This window comes from Neopelma chrysocephalum, unplaced genomic scaffold (genome assembly GCF_003984885.1).
Source record: "Neopelma chrysocephalum unplaced genomic scaffold, ASM398488v2 Primary Assembly neopelma1_85, whole genome shotgun sequence".
Classification (NCBI taxonomy): Eukaryota; Metazoa; Chordata; class Aves; order Passeriformes; family Pipridae; genus Neopelma; species Neopelma chrysocephalum.
This window is the reverse complement of record NW_020897747.1, coordinates 7382080-7399654: the sequence shown is the minus strand read 5'-3', so window position 1 is coordinate 7399654 and position 17575 is coordinate 7382080. Positions and strand designations below refer to the sequence as shown.

General features: G+C 35.4%; 1 protein-coding gene across 3 annotated transcripts in view; it reads left to right on the top strand.

The window, feature by feature from the left end:
- SLK (STE20 like kinase) overlaps positions 1-17575 on the top strand; it is a 47410-nt gene that overhangs the window by 13392 nt on the left and 16443 nt on the right. For all 3 annotated transcript variants that reach the window (XM_027692124.1, XM_027692123.1, XM_027692125.1), the window contains exons 2-8: positions 7690-7854; positions 10166-10214; positions 10981-11130; positions 13570-13642; positions 13858-14052; positions 14721-14802; positions 15769-15897. In XM_027692124.1, the coding sequence (XP_027547925.1) occupies positions 7690-7854; positions 10166-10214; positions 10981-11130; positions 13570-13642; positions 13858-14052; positions 14721-14802; positions 15769-15897 (843 nt within the window). The remainder of the gene's footprint in view (positions 1-7689; positions 7855-10165; positions 10215-10980; positions 11131-13569; positions 13643-13857; positions 14053-14720; positions 14803-15768; positions 15898-17575) is intronic.

Below are 17575 nucleotides of genomic sequence, written 5' to 3'. Positions count from 1 at the left end.
TTAGTGCAGGTCTTTAAATGCCTTTCTTCTGCTCCATGAAATGTAGAACTTTTGATAATATTCTTTACTTTTCTGACAGCAAGTTTTTTTAACTTAATTACTGTGTCACATTGCATTTCTATGACTATGTAGTTTCCTTAGTAACATGTCAGAAGGCCTTTATTGAAGGGTTCTTAAAGTCCAAAGAAATTGTCATTTTTCTTTATTTATTATTTTGTTGACTTGCTCATATCCAGTTAGGAAGGACAGAATTTTCTATGCTCAAGTCAGATGCACTGTTCTGTTTGTTGTTTTGCTATAATGAATAGCTGTGCTGGGTCAGCAAACAGCTGTAACCATCTTCCATCTGATCTGGCTAAAGGCTCTGGGCAGAGCAGATCCTGGTCTTGTTTTGTAACTTAACTCTGAGGAACAGGATAAGGAGGAACTGTGGGTTGACCTCGCCTCTTTATTTAAAAAAAAAAGAGTATTCTAGGTTGATACATGTACATCTGTGAATGTACAGTAGTCTGTAAAGTGTGAGTAAACAAAGTGACTGTGTGCTACATGGAGCTGAAAGACTCAGTGGTGCATCTGTTTGCAGAAAGCTCCAGAGTTGGCTTTTACAGCTTCAAGTGTCTCCCTGGGAGAAGAGGTTAGCAGGAGTAACGTTGGCTCTCTGAGCTCAAGTAAACTAAAGCTTGTTACAGATGTTAAACGACTAGAAATAAGATTATAACAGAATCCTGCCAGGTAAAGGAATCAGAGGTTTCTCAAGTTCTGTGTTCAAGCGAATCATAAAATTATCATAAGCAAGTAATAAAATTCTCAGCTCAACCTGGCACGGGGATAATTTTCTGAAAGAAGCAGCACTCTGTACACAGCTTCAACTCTGACCTGTTGTTTATCTTAAAAATTCTAGTGAACAGCTAAAGTTAGAAATTGTGGTTTGATTAAAGTCTATTTCTTGATCATATTGTTTCTTGGAAGCATTAATTTATGTCATTTGGAATAAAGGTGTGTTTATTGCTGGAATAAAGACTGAATTTTAAGCTGTAGTCACTAAAATTAGTAAGCATTAAGCATTATGTTGGTTTTTTCCTAATGACAGAAGACTGAAAAAATAACTGTAGGATGTTTGTAATCAAAGATGAAGATAGACTGGGTTACTATCCTTTCTGGGAAGTTGAAAGTTAGTTTGGGGCTGATATTATCTGATGCTGGATAAAACTGAGGAAACCTCTGCCAGCAACTGTTAGTGTCCTCTGCAGATGAAAGATACTGGCAAAGCAGCTTAGCACTGCAGGGATAAATCTTAATTTGTCACACCTCCCCCTTCTTGAGTTTAGGAGTTGGTTGCAGTGCAGAATTGTGTATTTTAATGGTGCTTTCACAAGTAGTATGGACAGTTATTATAACAGAATTTAGGAAAAAAATACCAGTCCTTTGCACTTACACTCTGCCACCTAATGCCTTAGTTACAAATGTTTACCAATATTGTCAGCTGGTTTTCCCTATTGCTTTTATGAAAATCATTATGCAGCAAGAGAAGGGAAAATAAGAATGTGGTCTTTATATAAAACAGCAAAGAATATTTTGGAAATTTTTCTTGCCAGTGTTTAGCAGTTTTTTTCTTATTTTTTATTCTGTTTTTTAAAATGTATTTGCTTAAATAAAAATTATGTTGGAGTCTGATATAATCTCTTCTGTTAAGTTTCCTCTACAGGACTGTTTCTGTTATTTTGCCCATATTTGCCAGTTCAGTGCAGGTACTTTTCAAATATGCATATAAATATTCTTTCTGATTTCAGTGACACAATGCATGAATCAGGATGGGAGCTCTGCTTAGCTAGTGTACAAAATACCACAGAATTAACAAGAATGCTTAAAGGGAAACATGAGGTTAAACATTAAAATTATATTCCATACCCCTCCCAGAAATAACTTGTGGAATCCTCAGAAACCAACTGTGGAGGAAGCAGAAGAACCACAATGAGTACGAAGTACAAGGATAATGTTAAAAGAGTGAAGTTGTCATGGAAACAGCTCCAAAACGAGCATAGCCACAAAGGCAGCACCAGACCACAGGATCAGAAAGATGCTTCAGCAGTCGGGGTTGAACCCTGGCGTCCACTTTGTAAGGAACAGCATTTGCTTGTAGGAAATAGAGGCACTTTTATCTGCACTTCTGTTTCAGGGGGGTTTTTTTCCCTGGCATTAAACAGGGAAACTGAATTTAATTAACTTCTTTTTAAGTAGAAGAAACTGTATAGTAGGTAACTATGATACGTTGCGCAGGCAGGGAAAATTTTGGCTGATCAGCTATATCTTCTTTGGGAGATACTATCCTTTTGAGTAAGTGTTCTGTAGTCACACAACAGTCATTTTGACAAGTTTTAGCATGTATCACTGAAGTTAGCTGGTTTTTAATTCCTGGAGCAAACCATATCTATAATTAAACAAAAAATTGAAACTCTATCTTTTTTTTTTTTCATTTTATTACATTTTCAAACATTATGCGGTGAAGACTGGTGCAACATAACATAGCTTCTTCAAAATGACTGGCTCGTCTTAATTGCCAGAAATCTGTGAAGATTGCCATCTTCTTCATTGGCTGAACTTGTGATTTATTGTTAAAATTTAATGTGGTTTAATATTGCAAAAGATTCTATTTGCTCTTGAATTCAAACTGGTATTTTTGATTACATTTTTCAATGTTTGATGTTAGAATTAATGCTTTCTTTTATCTGACTAGTCAAGGTAGATTTTTTTTTATAAAATTCACTAATGAAGAACACCTTTCCATGGTTTTGAAAATAAGTCTGAACACTTGATGCTGGTCCATCTTGCAGGGCTTTTTAGTTTTAAAATGCACAGGACAATATTAAATATAGTACTAATACAAAACAAAGTCCAGTGTAGTTGTTCCAGTAGGCCACGCTGCTTCTTACATTTTTATTTAATAAAGCTGTTAAAATCTAAAATACAGCAATTTTTCTTCCTTGATTCATATGTTTAAGGAAGACTGAGATCACTGCTTTGGGACAGCTCAGAGAAACAGCTCTTGCCTTTGCATTGTACAAGGACAGTTTTTCGGTACTGATTACTCAGGCACCATCAGAAAGTTTATATGGAACTAGATCTGACAATCCCAAGTTTATACAAAAGTGGAGCTTTTTATGTGGGAAAACATCTTTTGTTGAATAGGGATGGGCGTATTTTTCACTTTTTGACAACTTTGATGGTCTATGATTATGACTACAGTTTTGTTAAGAAGAATGAGTCAGAAAGGAAAAGCTTCTTAATTGATTTGTTTTGCTGCTTGCAGAACATGGGGTTATATAACATCTCACAAGAGATCGAGCATCAGGAAGAAGGGTGATGAACAATTTTCTGTCTCATATCTCAGCTTTGCTTCTGGTTGGCTGAACAATAGGCGAAGGACGTACTTAGTTTTTTTTCAGTTGTAAAATAGTGTTTAATTTTTTAAAGCTGCATTGCAGGAGAGGAGCTGCACAGCTGGGAAGGAAACATTTACTGACAGTAAGAAACTGAAACAGCCCCTCCCAACCAAGGCTGAAACTTCATATTGGTCATCTGAAGATGAAAGGCTACTAGTTATCTCTGAGCTGTAATCCTATTACTCTGGAGCAGTGGCTCTGCTCTCCCTGCTGTCCAAGGCTGGGAATATGCAACTTCTTGGCCAAGTGCCCAGATAGTAAACCTGCCTTTTAATATTGTGCTCTCAGTCTCCTCACAAAGCTTCTGCCCCTGGATCTTCTATTTAGTTATATGATACTGTGCAAAAACCCAGGATTGTTAGGGAGGAGTTACTAATTCCACATACTTGCAAGTTCTGGTTTTCTGTAGAATGGTTATTCGTCTTTCTTGTGCTGAGACATTTTCATATTTTTATATATTTGTGGATTAGATGTGCATTGCCATTTTAGTGTGAGAGATTTAGGTTCAGACAAAAATTAATTTACGAGTTCTAATTTTAGCGATCATTTATTCTATACAAACCTGTAATCCATCCTGATCAAAGTACTTTAACTTAGAATTAAGTGTGTTTTTCTGTGCATTGCCTGCTAATGAGAGTGTACCATCCATTGCAGGAACCATGCTGTAACATTCTCTCACTCTGTAAGTTAAAATGTTTGCTGCAGCAACCTTAAATAATCCAAGTAGAAGTTTTGGTGAAAGGATTGCCGTATTTATGTATAGTTGCATATAGTAGTCAATAATATCCATGTCATATTGTATTAGTCACATCTTGAGGGAATGAGTTATTCCAATTCAGTTTTCATCCATTATGTATGTATCTTTTGAAAAGATCAAATTTTGTTAATGAATCTTTCTCCCCCTTTCTTCCTTGTCTCCACATAACCATTGAAAATGCCAGTTTGGATTTCTTAGCATGGGACTGAAGCTTAAATCGTCTATCATAGAAGCAGAATCTAATGTATTTTAAGCAGAGCATTTGCAATAACTTGAATTGGTAGTTGAGAGCTAAAATACAGGAGGAAACTGCAGTTACTTAGAGGATCTACCCTTTCAAAATATGTCCTGTGACATGAATGGCAGGTTGACTTTAAATGTTGGTGTAGCCAAATGCAAAATGAGAATATGCAAATCAAGGCTGCATCTACACAATCATTTTTGCTCCTGCTCTGACCTTTGGAGAATGTTTTGTGGCAGAAGAAAGACTTGAGCCTAAGTATAGAAAAAACAAACATGCCCACACAAAGCTGTAAGTGCTTTTTGTTCCTCTTAATCCAAAGAGGTTTTTTTCCCCATAGTACAGTGAGTCATAAATCTTATGCATGATCAGTAAAATCCTTTCCTACACAGTTCAAAAGAACGTATTTCTTACGTGCTTCTTACAGCAAGTCACATAGATGGGTATTTATTATTGAGTGCATTGTGGGGTGGAGATGAATATTGTCTTATTCAAGAAGAACTTTAAAGTAGATAATTTCTTTTCAGGTGTAATATTTTATCAGTCCTCAGAAATACCCAGTGGAAATATGCTGCTTCTAAAGCTTTTTCCTTTTAAAAACAGAAAAAAAAGTCTGGATCTAGACCTACAAAATTTTATTATCTTAAGTCAGAACAAAGGCAACTATTTGTTTTGTTTATAGTTGTTGAGATGCTCATAAAGATATTCATATTGTCTCTTATAATTTCTGGTTTGTAATGAGGTGTTTTAATAGAGCTATCACAAGGAGGAAATCATAGAAACTTATTCAAAGCAGATTTTTAGTTACTTCAAGTGAAAGGATCTGGGAAAAATCAAAATACAAAGTGTTCAGTTGATAGAAAAAAGCAATAGGTGCTGTAAATGCAGCAAACTCCCGAGTGTGTAATCATGGAGGTGAACTTACCAACGCCTGTCTCACTCAGAGGTGAAACTGAATCAGAAAGCAGGAACATCTGTTATTGGTACCTGAGGTAGATAGTTCTATTTAAGCAAAATATTGTTACCATTCTATAGTTTGCAAGCAAATTTGTGTAAAAATAATTTTCAGATTTTTTTTAAGTACCCTTCTTTAAGGTACAGTGAAGAGTGTCCATGCATGTTTCAAAAAAATACATTTGCAGTTAAAATTTAAATTCTTTAGAAAGGTGCTTTAAAGCCCATTTTTCTGCACATGTAAAACCAGCAAGTCTGTTTCTGTTTTGATCAGACATCTGTTTCACTTTTCATGTTTAATTTAGAGTGCAGCTCTAGAATAGGAAGGTTGGTCTTTGATTCTTGCTATAAAGCATGAAACCAAAACAAATGATGTTTGCGTTACTAAGCAGACCTTTTCCTTTTTATTATTAGAACGCGTGTTGGAAAATTTCTCAGTAGTTTGTTTTCACGTAATGTTACACAGATTCCTTATCTATGTTGTTAAACGTGGGAGGGCAAATATTGAGGTTGGGAAGATTGGTTGTTTTTTGTTTTGGAAAGAATACTGAGATAAGAAGAAATGTTACAGAAAACCTTTACCCTCAACATGAGATGGATCGGCTGGGACTGTGCTTAAAAGTGTGTTTTGCTGTTACTGCTATTTTACTGAATATTATTATAAATGTTTATCTTTAAATATTTTATTATCTTTTGCCACATTGAGAGAATTATTTATAGCTGTGAAAGTAATAATATTTAGACTTTGGAAATCATTCTTAAGGATTCTCACTTGCTGTCTGATAGCAGCTTTTTTCTGGTACTGGTATGAAGAGATTGGGTAACAAAACTCAGGTTTTGAGATTCTTGCTGTGTTCTGTCCTGGGATGATCCCAAGTAGGTTTGGGCCCCATGCATCAGCTGTACCAGCAGAGACAGGATGAACCACCTTGTGATGCTTCACATCAGGAGTCAGAATTGCCCCTGCAGGTCCTTGTCTTCTGCTGCCTTGGAGAGAACCTGTGTCCCTCCTTGCCATTTAATTTCATTTGAATGTCAAAAACTCAGTGGAGTAAACATAGGCCTTTGCTTCATGTTCTTTACATATAATGGGTGAAGTAGACTTCAGTCCTACATTTGTTTGATTCAGAGGCAAAAGATAAGATAACCACTGGAAATGCCCTGACAAAGTAGTGTTTTTATGATGGCTTGAGAAAAACATACCTTCTTGTTTAAAGTTTACTGCAACTTGGAATTTAGTATTTTTTCAAACATAACTTGCAAGAGAATTATTAGAGACTGTATATAATTTTGTGTTTCCGTGTATGTATGCACATGTATATAGGCTGTGTGTTTAGTATTTGCTTTACCGCCCCTCATATTAAAAAATATCTCACCTTGCCTAGTTTTGCTGGATTAGTTTTCAGCAATATTCTGTGAATAAGTGGTATTTGCAGTTACTGGTTTCTGAAGTGCTTTACTATTTCAATAAGTCACCCTAATTGTTTATCATTTCTTATATTTGGAAAAAAGCCAAAGAATATTTAAATGCCTAGCAGAAATGTTTGGGGGTTTCTTTCCCTTGGTTTTGTTTTCCCTTTCCTTGTTTTACTGGTTCTGTAGTTGACCATATCACTGCAGCAATTCCAGCTCGCTCGTCTTAGGGTGAGAAGTAATAAAGTAGAGGTTGGCAGCATTTCCAGCATTCCACTTTCCTTAAGTCCCCATCTGTGGGAGTCCTCCCAGACTTCTGAAGCAAAGAGAGCAAAAAACCCAGACAAACTAATGATGGCTTGGCAGCTCTTTAACCTGGGAGCTTGCATACAGCCCCTGGCTGAAGAGGAGCAACCTGCTGGTTCCTGAGCGAGGATCAGGTTCTCTGTGTGGCTTTGGGAACAGCGGTGCTGCCACAAGGTGGGGACTGTCAGAAGGGCAGAGGCTACTTCATACTCCTTGCCAAGTGTTAATAGATGGTGTTTTGGGGAGCAGCACGAAACTTCATCTTAGTACCAAGCTGTAGTGACCCTAAAGCTATTGACTGTATGACAATTTAGAGAGTGTGACGAGAATTAAGTAATTTTACATTCTTGTCTTTCATTGTTTCTCAACCCTAGGAAAAGTTATTAAGCCCTTTTTCTGCTAGATTTTATCTGCTCTTTAATATGCAGATGTTCTCTTTTTGTAGAGAAGGAAGCTAGAGGCAGGAAAACAGCACAGAACTGTCAGGAGAGGGTTGGTTTATTTGTGGGGGTTTTTGCTGGTGCCAGTTATCTGGTGAAATTCATGTATATATGTTTGTTGTGCCTTTTATTTTACAGGCTCAGAACAAAGAAACTAAAGTTCTGGCTGCTGCAAAGGTGATAGATACTAAATCAGAAGAAGAACTTGAAGATTACATGGTGGAGATTGATATTTTAGCATCCTGTGATCATCCTAATATTGTCAAGCTCCTAGATGCTTTCTACTATGAAAACAATCTGTGGGTAGGTATTTTTCCTTCTCTAAGTGTTTCTACTTTTTTCAAAAGGTTATTGAAATTACAGTTTTTTCTTTATTAATAGATCATTTGTCAATCACATTTTGTCTGGCTTGTCAATGTTGGGATAACTACTCAGTTTCAAAACTAATTTTTAAATTGTGACTATGACTTAGGAAATAGTCACTGTAAAATTGTGCTGCACTGAGTCATTTGGTCAGCGGATTGAATCTAAAATGTGGAAATTGGCAGTTCATTTTGATGTATTGAGAGAGTTCTTAATTGGTGCTTATTTGTAGCAGCAGGACTCAGATTTTAATTACATTAGTACAATTTAGAGTGAGATTCAGAATCCACACCTGAAAAATAAATAATGTGCTGAAAAGGTCAGCCTGTGAAGTATGTATTTTAGATATGAGTGAATCTGTTGGCACTTCCAGGAAGGACAATTTACCAGTACTTGAACCATAATTAATTTACTTAAACCTGAGGTATTAGAACCTTGATGTGTGGTGAGCATACATATGACTACATGTCACTCCTCTGCTATATCCTGTGTGTTCACTGAAATAGCTTTAGCTATGACAATACAGTTTTTTCTTCTGGGTGATCCAATGCAATATTTGTAAGTGCTTTTGGAATTGACAATACGTTTGGTTTTTTTAAAGTTTATACTTTAAAAAGATACCTAAAACAAATAAAAGAAAGTTTTCTTTGGAGTCTTATGAATAAGCTTTATCCTTTGGCCATGAAAACGATGGATGTGTAATACTGTATTTCCTCATTTACATTTATTTTGCTAAGCTTAAAACTTTGTTATCTTAATGCCGAATAAAAGGATTTTGTATAAAACAATGGAATAGTGAAAAAAATCCTATAAAAAATAAGTTCAGTATGAAAGCAAGGATGCATAGAGGCAGAATATGAAACTGAGTGGATAGGCTTTGCTGGCAGAATGAAGATAGAGGACAAGTAAATAGTTTGAAAATCAAGTTGTAGCTACATAGTTACAGTATAATGCAGGGGTATGAAAGCAACAAAGAGAAAGCTTAGTGATGTGGTAAGTAAACAGAATTTAGTGGAGGGGACAGAGAAGAATGATAGTTGGATGTAAAATAATACACTGTTGCTTTATGGGTTTGGAAACGTGATTTCTTTATCAAAGAGACCTTTGTCAGCTCAAACAGCAAATTTAGAGAAATAAATTCCTTATTTACAATTACCCATTCTTGACTTACTTGGCATGTAGAAGCATGTAAATGGAATAATGTTTAAAGGCCTTACAGTTGCATTATAAAATAAATTTGTTGGTGTCCTTGTTGTAGGGATTAATTGCTGTAGTAATTTGAAGTGATATGTGACATAAGAGGTGTATCTATAAGTGTTATGGTATAAGGTATAGTTTGAGATTTCCTCTTTTATGGGCAACAATACTCTGATTTTAAAATTGCTCTAAAGAAAAAGAATAAGATATTATTTCCCAGAATATTGACTGTCTGACAAGAAACACTCGTTATCTGTCAGGCTGAAAATTACAATTTAATGTTTAAAGTTCAAATTAAAGAAAAAACACATATGGAAGAGTGGGTATCAATCTTGAATGACCTTTCCTCTTTCTTGTTCTCCTCATTCCCTTTGTCCACCCTCTCTTTCCTTTGTGTATGTACTTTCTATCCTTTGTGTCAGCATAGTTTGTACTCCAAAAGAGTTGCAGTTTATTTTTGTTTCAAATGCAACTCAGAACTGGAGATAGACTTGTTCTAGTTTATTCTGGCATAAAAGCCTTGATGTATTGTAGGCATGAATGAAAATGAAGGAAAATTAATGTGAACATCTGAATTTAGTAATTTTCTTTAGCTTTTACGAGTATTTTTCTGTATTTTCATCTTGTCTGAAACAATATAGGAGATAGCATCTGCTAAAGGAAAATCATTTAGCTCTTGGACTTTTCAGTCAGGGAGATTATAGTATAGAAGCAGAACTTAATAATCAAGAAATGAGTTTGCAGGGATTATGTAAATCACATTACAAGGAGTAGGTTTAAGATGACTGTTTCATTATGTTTTGTTATGCTATTTTATATTTGGATTAAAACTTTTGTCTGGGGATCTCCAAGTATTTTTCAAATAATTTGCTTGAGCATCACAACCCTACTTTTAGCTGGGTAACAATACCAATATTTTGCAGGTTAGTAAAGTAATTTGTAGAGGCAAAATAGTCTGAAACTCTGATCTCTCAGTAATGCTCCTTAAATTGATGATTCAGTTCAGTGGAACTCTTTGATTTCTAATTTCTGTATTTTATTTGTTTAAATACAGATCCTGATCGAATTTTGTGCAGGAGGAGCTGTAGATGCAGTCATGTTGGGTAAATAAATTGTTTCAAATAATAAACTTAACACCTTTAAATGATAATTTATATTGTAAGACTTATTTCGTATGAGTATTGTTTTGATATGCAAATATTTCTGTAATTGGTGTGCTATATATGTTGAACATTGGGGTTCAGAAATTAGTATTTACACCTATATCTATGGACATTGTAACTTCTTAAGTTAGATTTATTTTTTCTCATTTTTAAAGTGTTCGTTTACTTTCTAACAACATTTTTGTTTCAATCCTTTGAGTAAATGTGAAGAGTTGTTCTCATATGCTTATGAAGCTCTGTTGTTCTAACATAGTCTGTATGAGCCCTTTTCAGGATCTCATTTTTCCTCTTCCACTGCCACCTTCCAAGTTAGGTTGAGTTAATTCTTTATATTGCATCTACCTTCAAGTTAGATTTTTTTCTGTGCTTATTCCTCAAATTAGGTGAATACTAATACCATTTAAGTAAAGGATCTGGTCATTAGCATCTCTGTGTACCACATAGAAGAATCCATCTCTAAACTATATAGCTTTTTCACAGTTCAGAGAGGTGGGTATGCATAATTGATAATGAAGAGACGTTTGGGTTCAAGGCATGAAATTTTTATTGAAAGGAGTGAGATTTATAAGATAGAATTTTTTTCTGACTTGTGATGTTTAGAATCTGTCAGATAAATTAACTTTCACATATATTACTATGCTGATTGCTATGAACACATAACGTAAAATGCAGAAATGTTGTGATTATTTCTGTCTCTGTCTTGTAGAGCTTGAAAGGCCATTAACAGAGCCACAGATCAAAGTGGTGTGCAGGCAGACATTGGAAGCACTGAACTACTTGCATGAAAATAAGATCATCCACAGAGATCTAAAGGCTGGCAATATTCTTTTCACATTAGATGGAGACATTAAACTAGGTAAGAATGTTGCATATAAAAGACTTTCTCAGAACTTGGCGTGGTCTTTTAAATGTGTTTTCCTCAGGCTGCAGTTTGTCAGAGTTCATTATTTACCTACTGAAATACCAATCTAGCAATGAGGGGTTTTTCAAAAGCAAGTGGTTTGCTACTATCAAGAAAAGAAAAAGCTGAGCAAATATTCTGACGATACTTGGCACATCTTTCACACTCCAAAATCAGCAGGGGTAGGAGTCATGTCAGTATCTGCACCAAGTTGCCTACAGTCAGACCCAACTCCTACTGTTTCTTAGTATAACATTCTTACTTACAGTTGCCTTTACTATGGTAACATCAGAACTTCCCTTTGAAGTCGATAGTTTGGAAAATGAGCATTCTTTACTATCACCAAAAACCAGTGCCTAGTACTGTTGTCTCTTCCTTTATTGAGAGACGAGTAATTATCTTAATTACTCATCTTAGTGTTTCTGTGTCTTGGTCAATTGTTTGTTACACTGAAATTAGGACAGAACAGTCTGGAAGAAAGTTAATACGAGTTTACTATTGTTCATTCCTGTTTTTTTAATCTGAATTTAAGCAGTCATCCACATTTTCACTCTGATTTGATAGGGAATCTGTGAGGATTCCTCCATACAGAACTGACAAAGGACTACTGGTGGTGAATAGCATCCCTTCATTCAGCCAGGAAAGGAGAGGAATTATCTGGATCCACTTTGTTTCAGGGGCAAATGTGTATAAGCTGTCAGCCTTTACAGTGGCTCTACCCATGGCATAGTTCCATGACATTGCAGTTCACATTCAGGTTTCAGAACCTTCTCTCTGCATGGTGTGTGTGATTAGTTGTATTTCTTTGGAAGCACGTTACACAGAGGGTAAAGGTAAGGGGAATCAGAATATCAGCACATCATCTGGGGCTCTGAACTCCCAGCCTTGCTACAGACAATCCTTGTAAACGCAAACAAGGAATGTTCAAATTCAGAAATATGTCTCCTGCCTGATTTGTATTGATGGCAGAGTCTCAGCAAGGTTCAGTGCATCATCTCTGTTAAGAAGTTGAGATTGTTTAAGAACTTGCTTTGCTATATTGATCAGTTTAGTGTGTCTGTGCTTTTTGCATGGATCCCCTTGCTCAAGACTGTTGCTTGTACATATATTCCTTGCATCTGGCTTTCTTTTAATCTGCAATGTACATGTAACTATTGTTTTAGCTTTTCTACAAACCCTGAAGATTTAGTGATGGACTGGGGGTCATAGGCCTTATTTTTAGTGTAATAGAACTGCTATCTAAGATTCTTAGTACTGCTGTAAAAGAAACCACAGATTGTAGCAGGAGTCTCATGGTCAGAGAAAGTCATTTGTTTCTGTTCATTTCCTCACATGACCTGGCTTCTCCTCAGCAGACTTGGAACTATTTTAGGATTTTGTCAAGCTTAGCTGATACACAGCACCTTGCAGGCTGTCAAGATACTACTTAACAGTTCAGACCACAGGGAGATTTCTTCCACTCTTATTTAGTGATACATTCAGGTTTGCTAGTTAAGATTTCTAAAAAAAAGATTTGCTTTAGTTTTGAGAAGTGTACAGCATCATTTGAAGGAGCATTTTTACTACTTTTAAACTATTTGTATTTTGATTCTGTTATACAGATTTCAGATTTTGCATTTGAACCATTGCAAAAGTCCTTATTTTTTTTTCACGGAGCAAAATTAGACTTCTCAAGTGTTGAGCCCATCAAGTAATTTTGTACAGATTAAAGATGGCAGCATATGGCTATTTTTGTCCCTTTACTCTAATCTCTAGATCTTCATTAACAAAATTACATCTATAATAAGCATACAACAGTTATTCAAATGTCATCTCTTTTTTTTAAGTGAGAAATGTAGTGCTTTGTAGACAAGTAATTGCAAAGTTAAAGTTGAGTTTTGGTTGGATATTACATCAAAGGTGGATATGTAAGCTTTCCGATATTTGATGTAAAGTGAAAATCATGTGAAAAAAAACCTGTAAGATAAAGGAAAAATGTTCCTTCATGAGAATGAGTCCTGAAATTAAAAATTGAATGAGTTGTTAAATTAATGAGAGAATTAATGTCATGAATACAGACTTCATAGGCTAAAGAAACTAGTTTCTAATTAAAATAATTTAAATCAGCTATTCCTGTAGTAAAAACATGTATTGCTCTTGTCCCACACAGCCCAACAGTAGCATTACTTTCTGTTTTAGAAATGGAGTATAAGTTTTAATCAAGGTGCTGTACTACAAATGCTCTAAAACCTTGGCACTTAGCTATCAAAACACAATATTTTTATTTCTCTTTGAAGTTTTAATACTGCAGAATGTTTGCTCTGGAACATATAACATTTAAAAGACAATTGTAAAATAAAAAATATAATATGTTTTCCACCACCCCATTAATAGTATTTTGCTGTTTGCTTTAAGCGGATTTTGGAGTATCAGCTAAAAACACAAGAACAATACAAAGAAGAGACTCTTTTATTGGTACACCATATTGGTGAGTGCACTGTTTTGCTGACTTTTTAGTAAAAACTAATAACTTAATATTACCTTTAATTTTATTATTATAAGCTTGGTTAATATTGTGTAAATATATCAAATGAGGGTAGAATGTGCTTCTTAAAATGCTTCAGTGACTGTATGTATTTAGAATGTTCTCAGAACGGATCAGAATGTGTTTTCTAATCCGGTGCTTCATTATTCTCTTTGCAGGATGGCTCCAGAAGTAGTAATGTGTGAGACCTCTAAAGACAGGCCTTATGATTATAAGGCTGACATTTGGTCTCTTGGCATTACTTTAATAGAAATGGCTCAAATAGAGCCACCTCATCATGAATTAAATCCCATGCGAGTGCTTCTGAAAATTGCAAAATCTGATCCTCCCACGTTAGCACAGCCATCAAAATGGTTAGTATTTTATTTACAGCGTTCCCACCCCAGTTTGTAGGTTTTGAGTACAAGGCATGCCAAGTTGTCTGTTTGCTAAACTTCATATTCGTGAGCATAGCCCTGTTGAACTTTGTGGTTTGGCTTTATATCCTATGTATGTTTGTACATGTGTACACACACATATAATCTGCTCACACAATTGGAACTATGGTCTTTTTGTCATAGTTCTGTATAGAAGCTTTTATACAGAAGTACTGTGCAGATTTTGCATTAAAATGCATGTGAAATAGCTTTTTACAAATGCAGTAACAGATCTGAAGACCATCTGAAAAAGAAAAAGATTGTGTCAAAGCAGACTAAAGCATTTTTATACTAAGAAAATATTTTAAAAGGCGTTATCTAGTTGGTCAATTTAATATCTTTACATGGTTCAGTTAGTGGTGTAGTAGATGTGATGTATTAAAAATGCAGAACAAAAAATGAACTCTTCTATTAATGGGCAAACAGTTTAAAGGCTGTATTTGTATCATGTTGGTCTTGGCATTCCTGTACTCTTTGTTTTTCCCTGAATCAGTAGAAGAACCTGGAGTTGCAGTGTAGGTTCATGGGAAAGCAAAAGAATATTTCAGTATATGCTAGTCTGAATAGACAGAAGAACAACCACTACCTGTTTGCTTTCCTTGTAGGTCATCAGATTTTAAAGATTTTCTGAAGAAATGTTTGGAAAAGAATGTAGATGCAAGGTGGAGTGCAACTCAACTGTTACAGGTAGGAAGAGTTATCTGTTCAGAACTGTTGCTTAAAGGCAAGCATATTTTGTATTTTTTAAAAGCAGAGCAGTATTGTAGTAACTATTTAAATAATTTCAAACTGAGTGTTCACACACAACTTGCTTTTAAAATTGATGCATGGATCCTTATTTGATAAAATTTGGTTAAATGATACCAAGTGCAGATCAGATTATTTGTTTAACATATTTTGATGCGATATAGCTAATTACTTTGTGTAAGTAATTATACTTTGATAGCTGTAGTGGATGAAGGAGATATTTATGTGTGTAGTCAGTTGCTGACAGGTGTTCTAAAAGCTTTAGCACTCAGCCCTCCCTGTAATGCTGTCACTGCAGAACAGCTGAACAGGAATAGATGTGACCAGGTACATTTGATTCTGTTTAACGTCAGCACGCATTTACCTCATCCGCAATCCATCTGGCATATGTTGAGTAGATTTAAGCAGCAGGGCCAAGCAGAGAAAGGAGATTCAGACAGTAGGAGAACAGGTACCTCTTTGCACTTAAAGAAAAAAATAGAATTCCAGTTTGTTTTGGGAAAAATTGTTTTAAGGACAAAGCACATTTTTTTCTGGAAAGAGTCATCTTAGATAAAGCTAATCAGGAAATAATTTAACTGTGGAACTAAAATGAAAGTTGTTTCCAAGAAAAAGAACCTTTTTAAAAATATTTCTACTTCTATTCTTTGGATTGTGAAAAAGGTCAGTATAAATGAATTATTTATATTTTTAGCAAGTTTGTTGGACTACCTACGCAATATGCTTGAATACAAATGTTTTGATTTTAAGACTTCAGCAGAAAAAATGTATTAGGACAGTTATGATTAATGTTAATTGTGAATCTTCAAATTTAAGAGAACCACAGTAACGTTTCTCTGAAGTTGTATTTCTTTCAAATTAGCAAGTCTTCACTTAATATTGTGCTTATTTTTTTATTTTCACTAGCATCCATTTGTTACTGTTACTTCCAATAAACCAATAAGAGAATTGATTGCAGAAGCTAAGGCTGAAGTTACAGAAGAAGTTGAAGATGGTAAAGATGAGGATGAAGAAGAGGAAACAGAGAATTCTCTGGTCAGTTTAAAATTTGCTTTTTTAAATATGCAATCTCCAGCTTAGCATGGAGAATTCTGTTTCTAATGTACTAGCTGACTTTTGCAGAAGTCTTCTAAAAATAACATTGTAAACATACTCCGACCTTATTACAAAATAAGTAGTCAACAATTTCAGAATTAGCATGTTCTTAAACTCCTAGTAATAAATAATAACTAATAAAGACTAACATCTTAGGTTTTTTTATATATATATGTGATATTTTAAAAGTGGGATACTGATTTTTGTGCAAATGGTTTTAAGTCAAAATGAGTAGATGAACAAGTAAATGTGCATTTGTATTCCATGAAGTGTTTAGAAGATTAAGAAAGGTATTTGACTATTATGCTATAAACTAAGTTTGTGGTTTTACAGCGTGGCTGTTAAAGAAAAAAAAGAAAAACAAAACCCCCCCATATTTTACAAAGGCAGGAAGTATTTCTGGAAATGCTTTAAGAATCTTATAATGCAAATACGGTTGCTCAGAGGGGAAAGCCCCAATGTTCAGTGCTGGGGTGGCAGGTTGCAGAGTGCACAAGCCGTGTTCTTCCTGACCTGAGTGGTGCAAGTGCCCGGTGCCGTCAGGAGCTGCCATTACCAGCCCTGGTGAAGGAGCCAAATGCAGGAGCAGGAACAGATCCCTTCATTTCCTCCTCTCCCATCACCACGCTACTCACATCCCCTGACGTTCACACCCCACTCCCAGTCCACCCCAGGAAATCTCCAAGTGTTCATTCCCACCAGCTTCCTCCAGGACTTTGTCTCATAAGGATCATCCACCACCTCCTTCTGCTGACGAGCTGCTAAGCCATCAACCCCTAGGAGGGTTGCAGTGAAGTCCACCTGTGACTCAGTTAAACATCTCAAAAGCAGCATTTTAAGAACTGTGAGGTAGATGCGTTCACATTATTTACTTGTGGTAGTTTTAAACACTCCTTGGAGATCAACACTAAGCTTCTAGAATAATTCTGTGAAGAAATATTTGAAATGCAATTTTGACTTAAAAGGAATTGGTTTATGTATGCCTGGGAAACCCATAAAGTAAGAAATGCATGATCAAACCCATGCTTGCTGCAACAGCTAACCTGGGATGTTCCCAGTGGCAAATCAGGAGCCTGATCTGCAAATTACAGGGTTCTGACAGTAAATACAGACAGAGAGATATCGCAGTCACTTTGAAGAGTGAAAGGTCAATTATGGCTAAAATGGTACTTTATTATTATATTCTTTTGTATGTCTGTATATAATCTGATAACATTCATATTCTGACAGTAGCAGTTTCTACAGTGAGGTAACTGTTTCTGTTCTAGTTCTGTATTCCCACTCTAATCAGATCTGCTGGAAGTTTTCACCATTTTAATGGAGGTTTACAGTGATTAAAAATAGATAAAAAAATTTCAGGCATTTTTAACAAAGAACACAAAGTGAAGTAGAAGGTCTTAAAATTTTGTTTTATCAGTGCTGCACTAACTGAAGCTACACAGTTTTTTTTCTAGCCAAACTGGCACGAAAATGTGTCTTTCAAATCCAGCTGTAGCTGGGACTGTTAAGGAACTGAACTGTTAAAGAAAACAATATGAAAAAAAAAAGACTCTTGAAGAGTGGCTGATGACCCTAATGCCTTTCCCTCAATCATAGTGTATTTTATTCAATTATGACA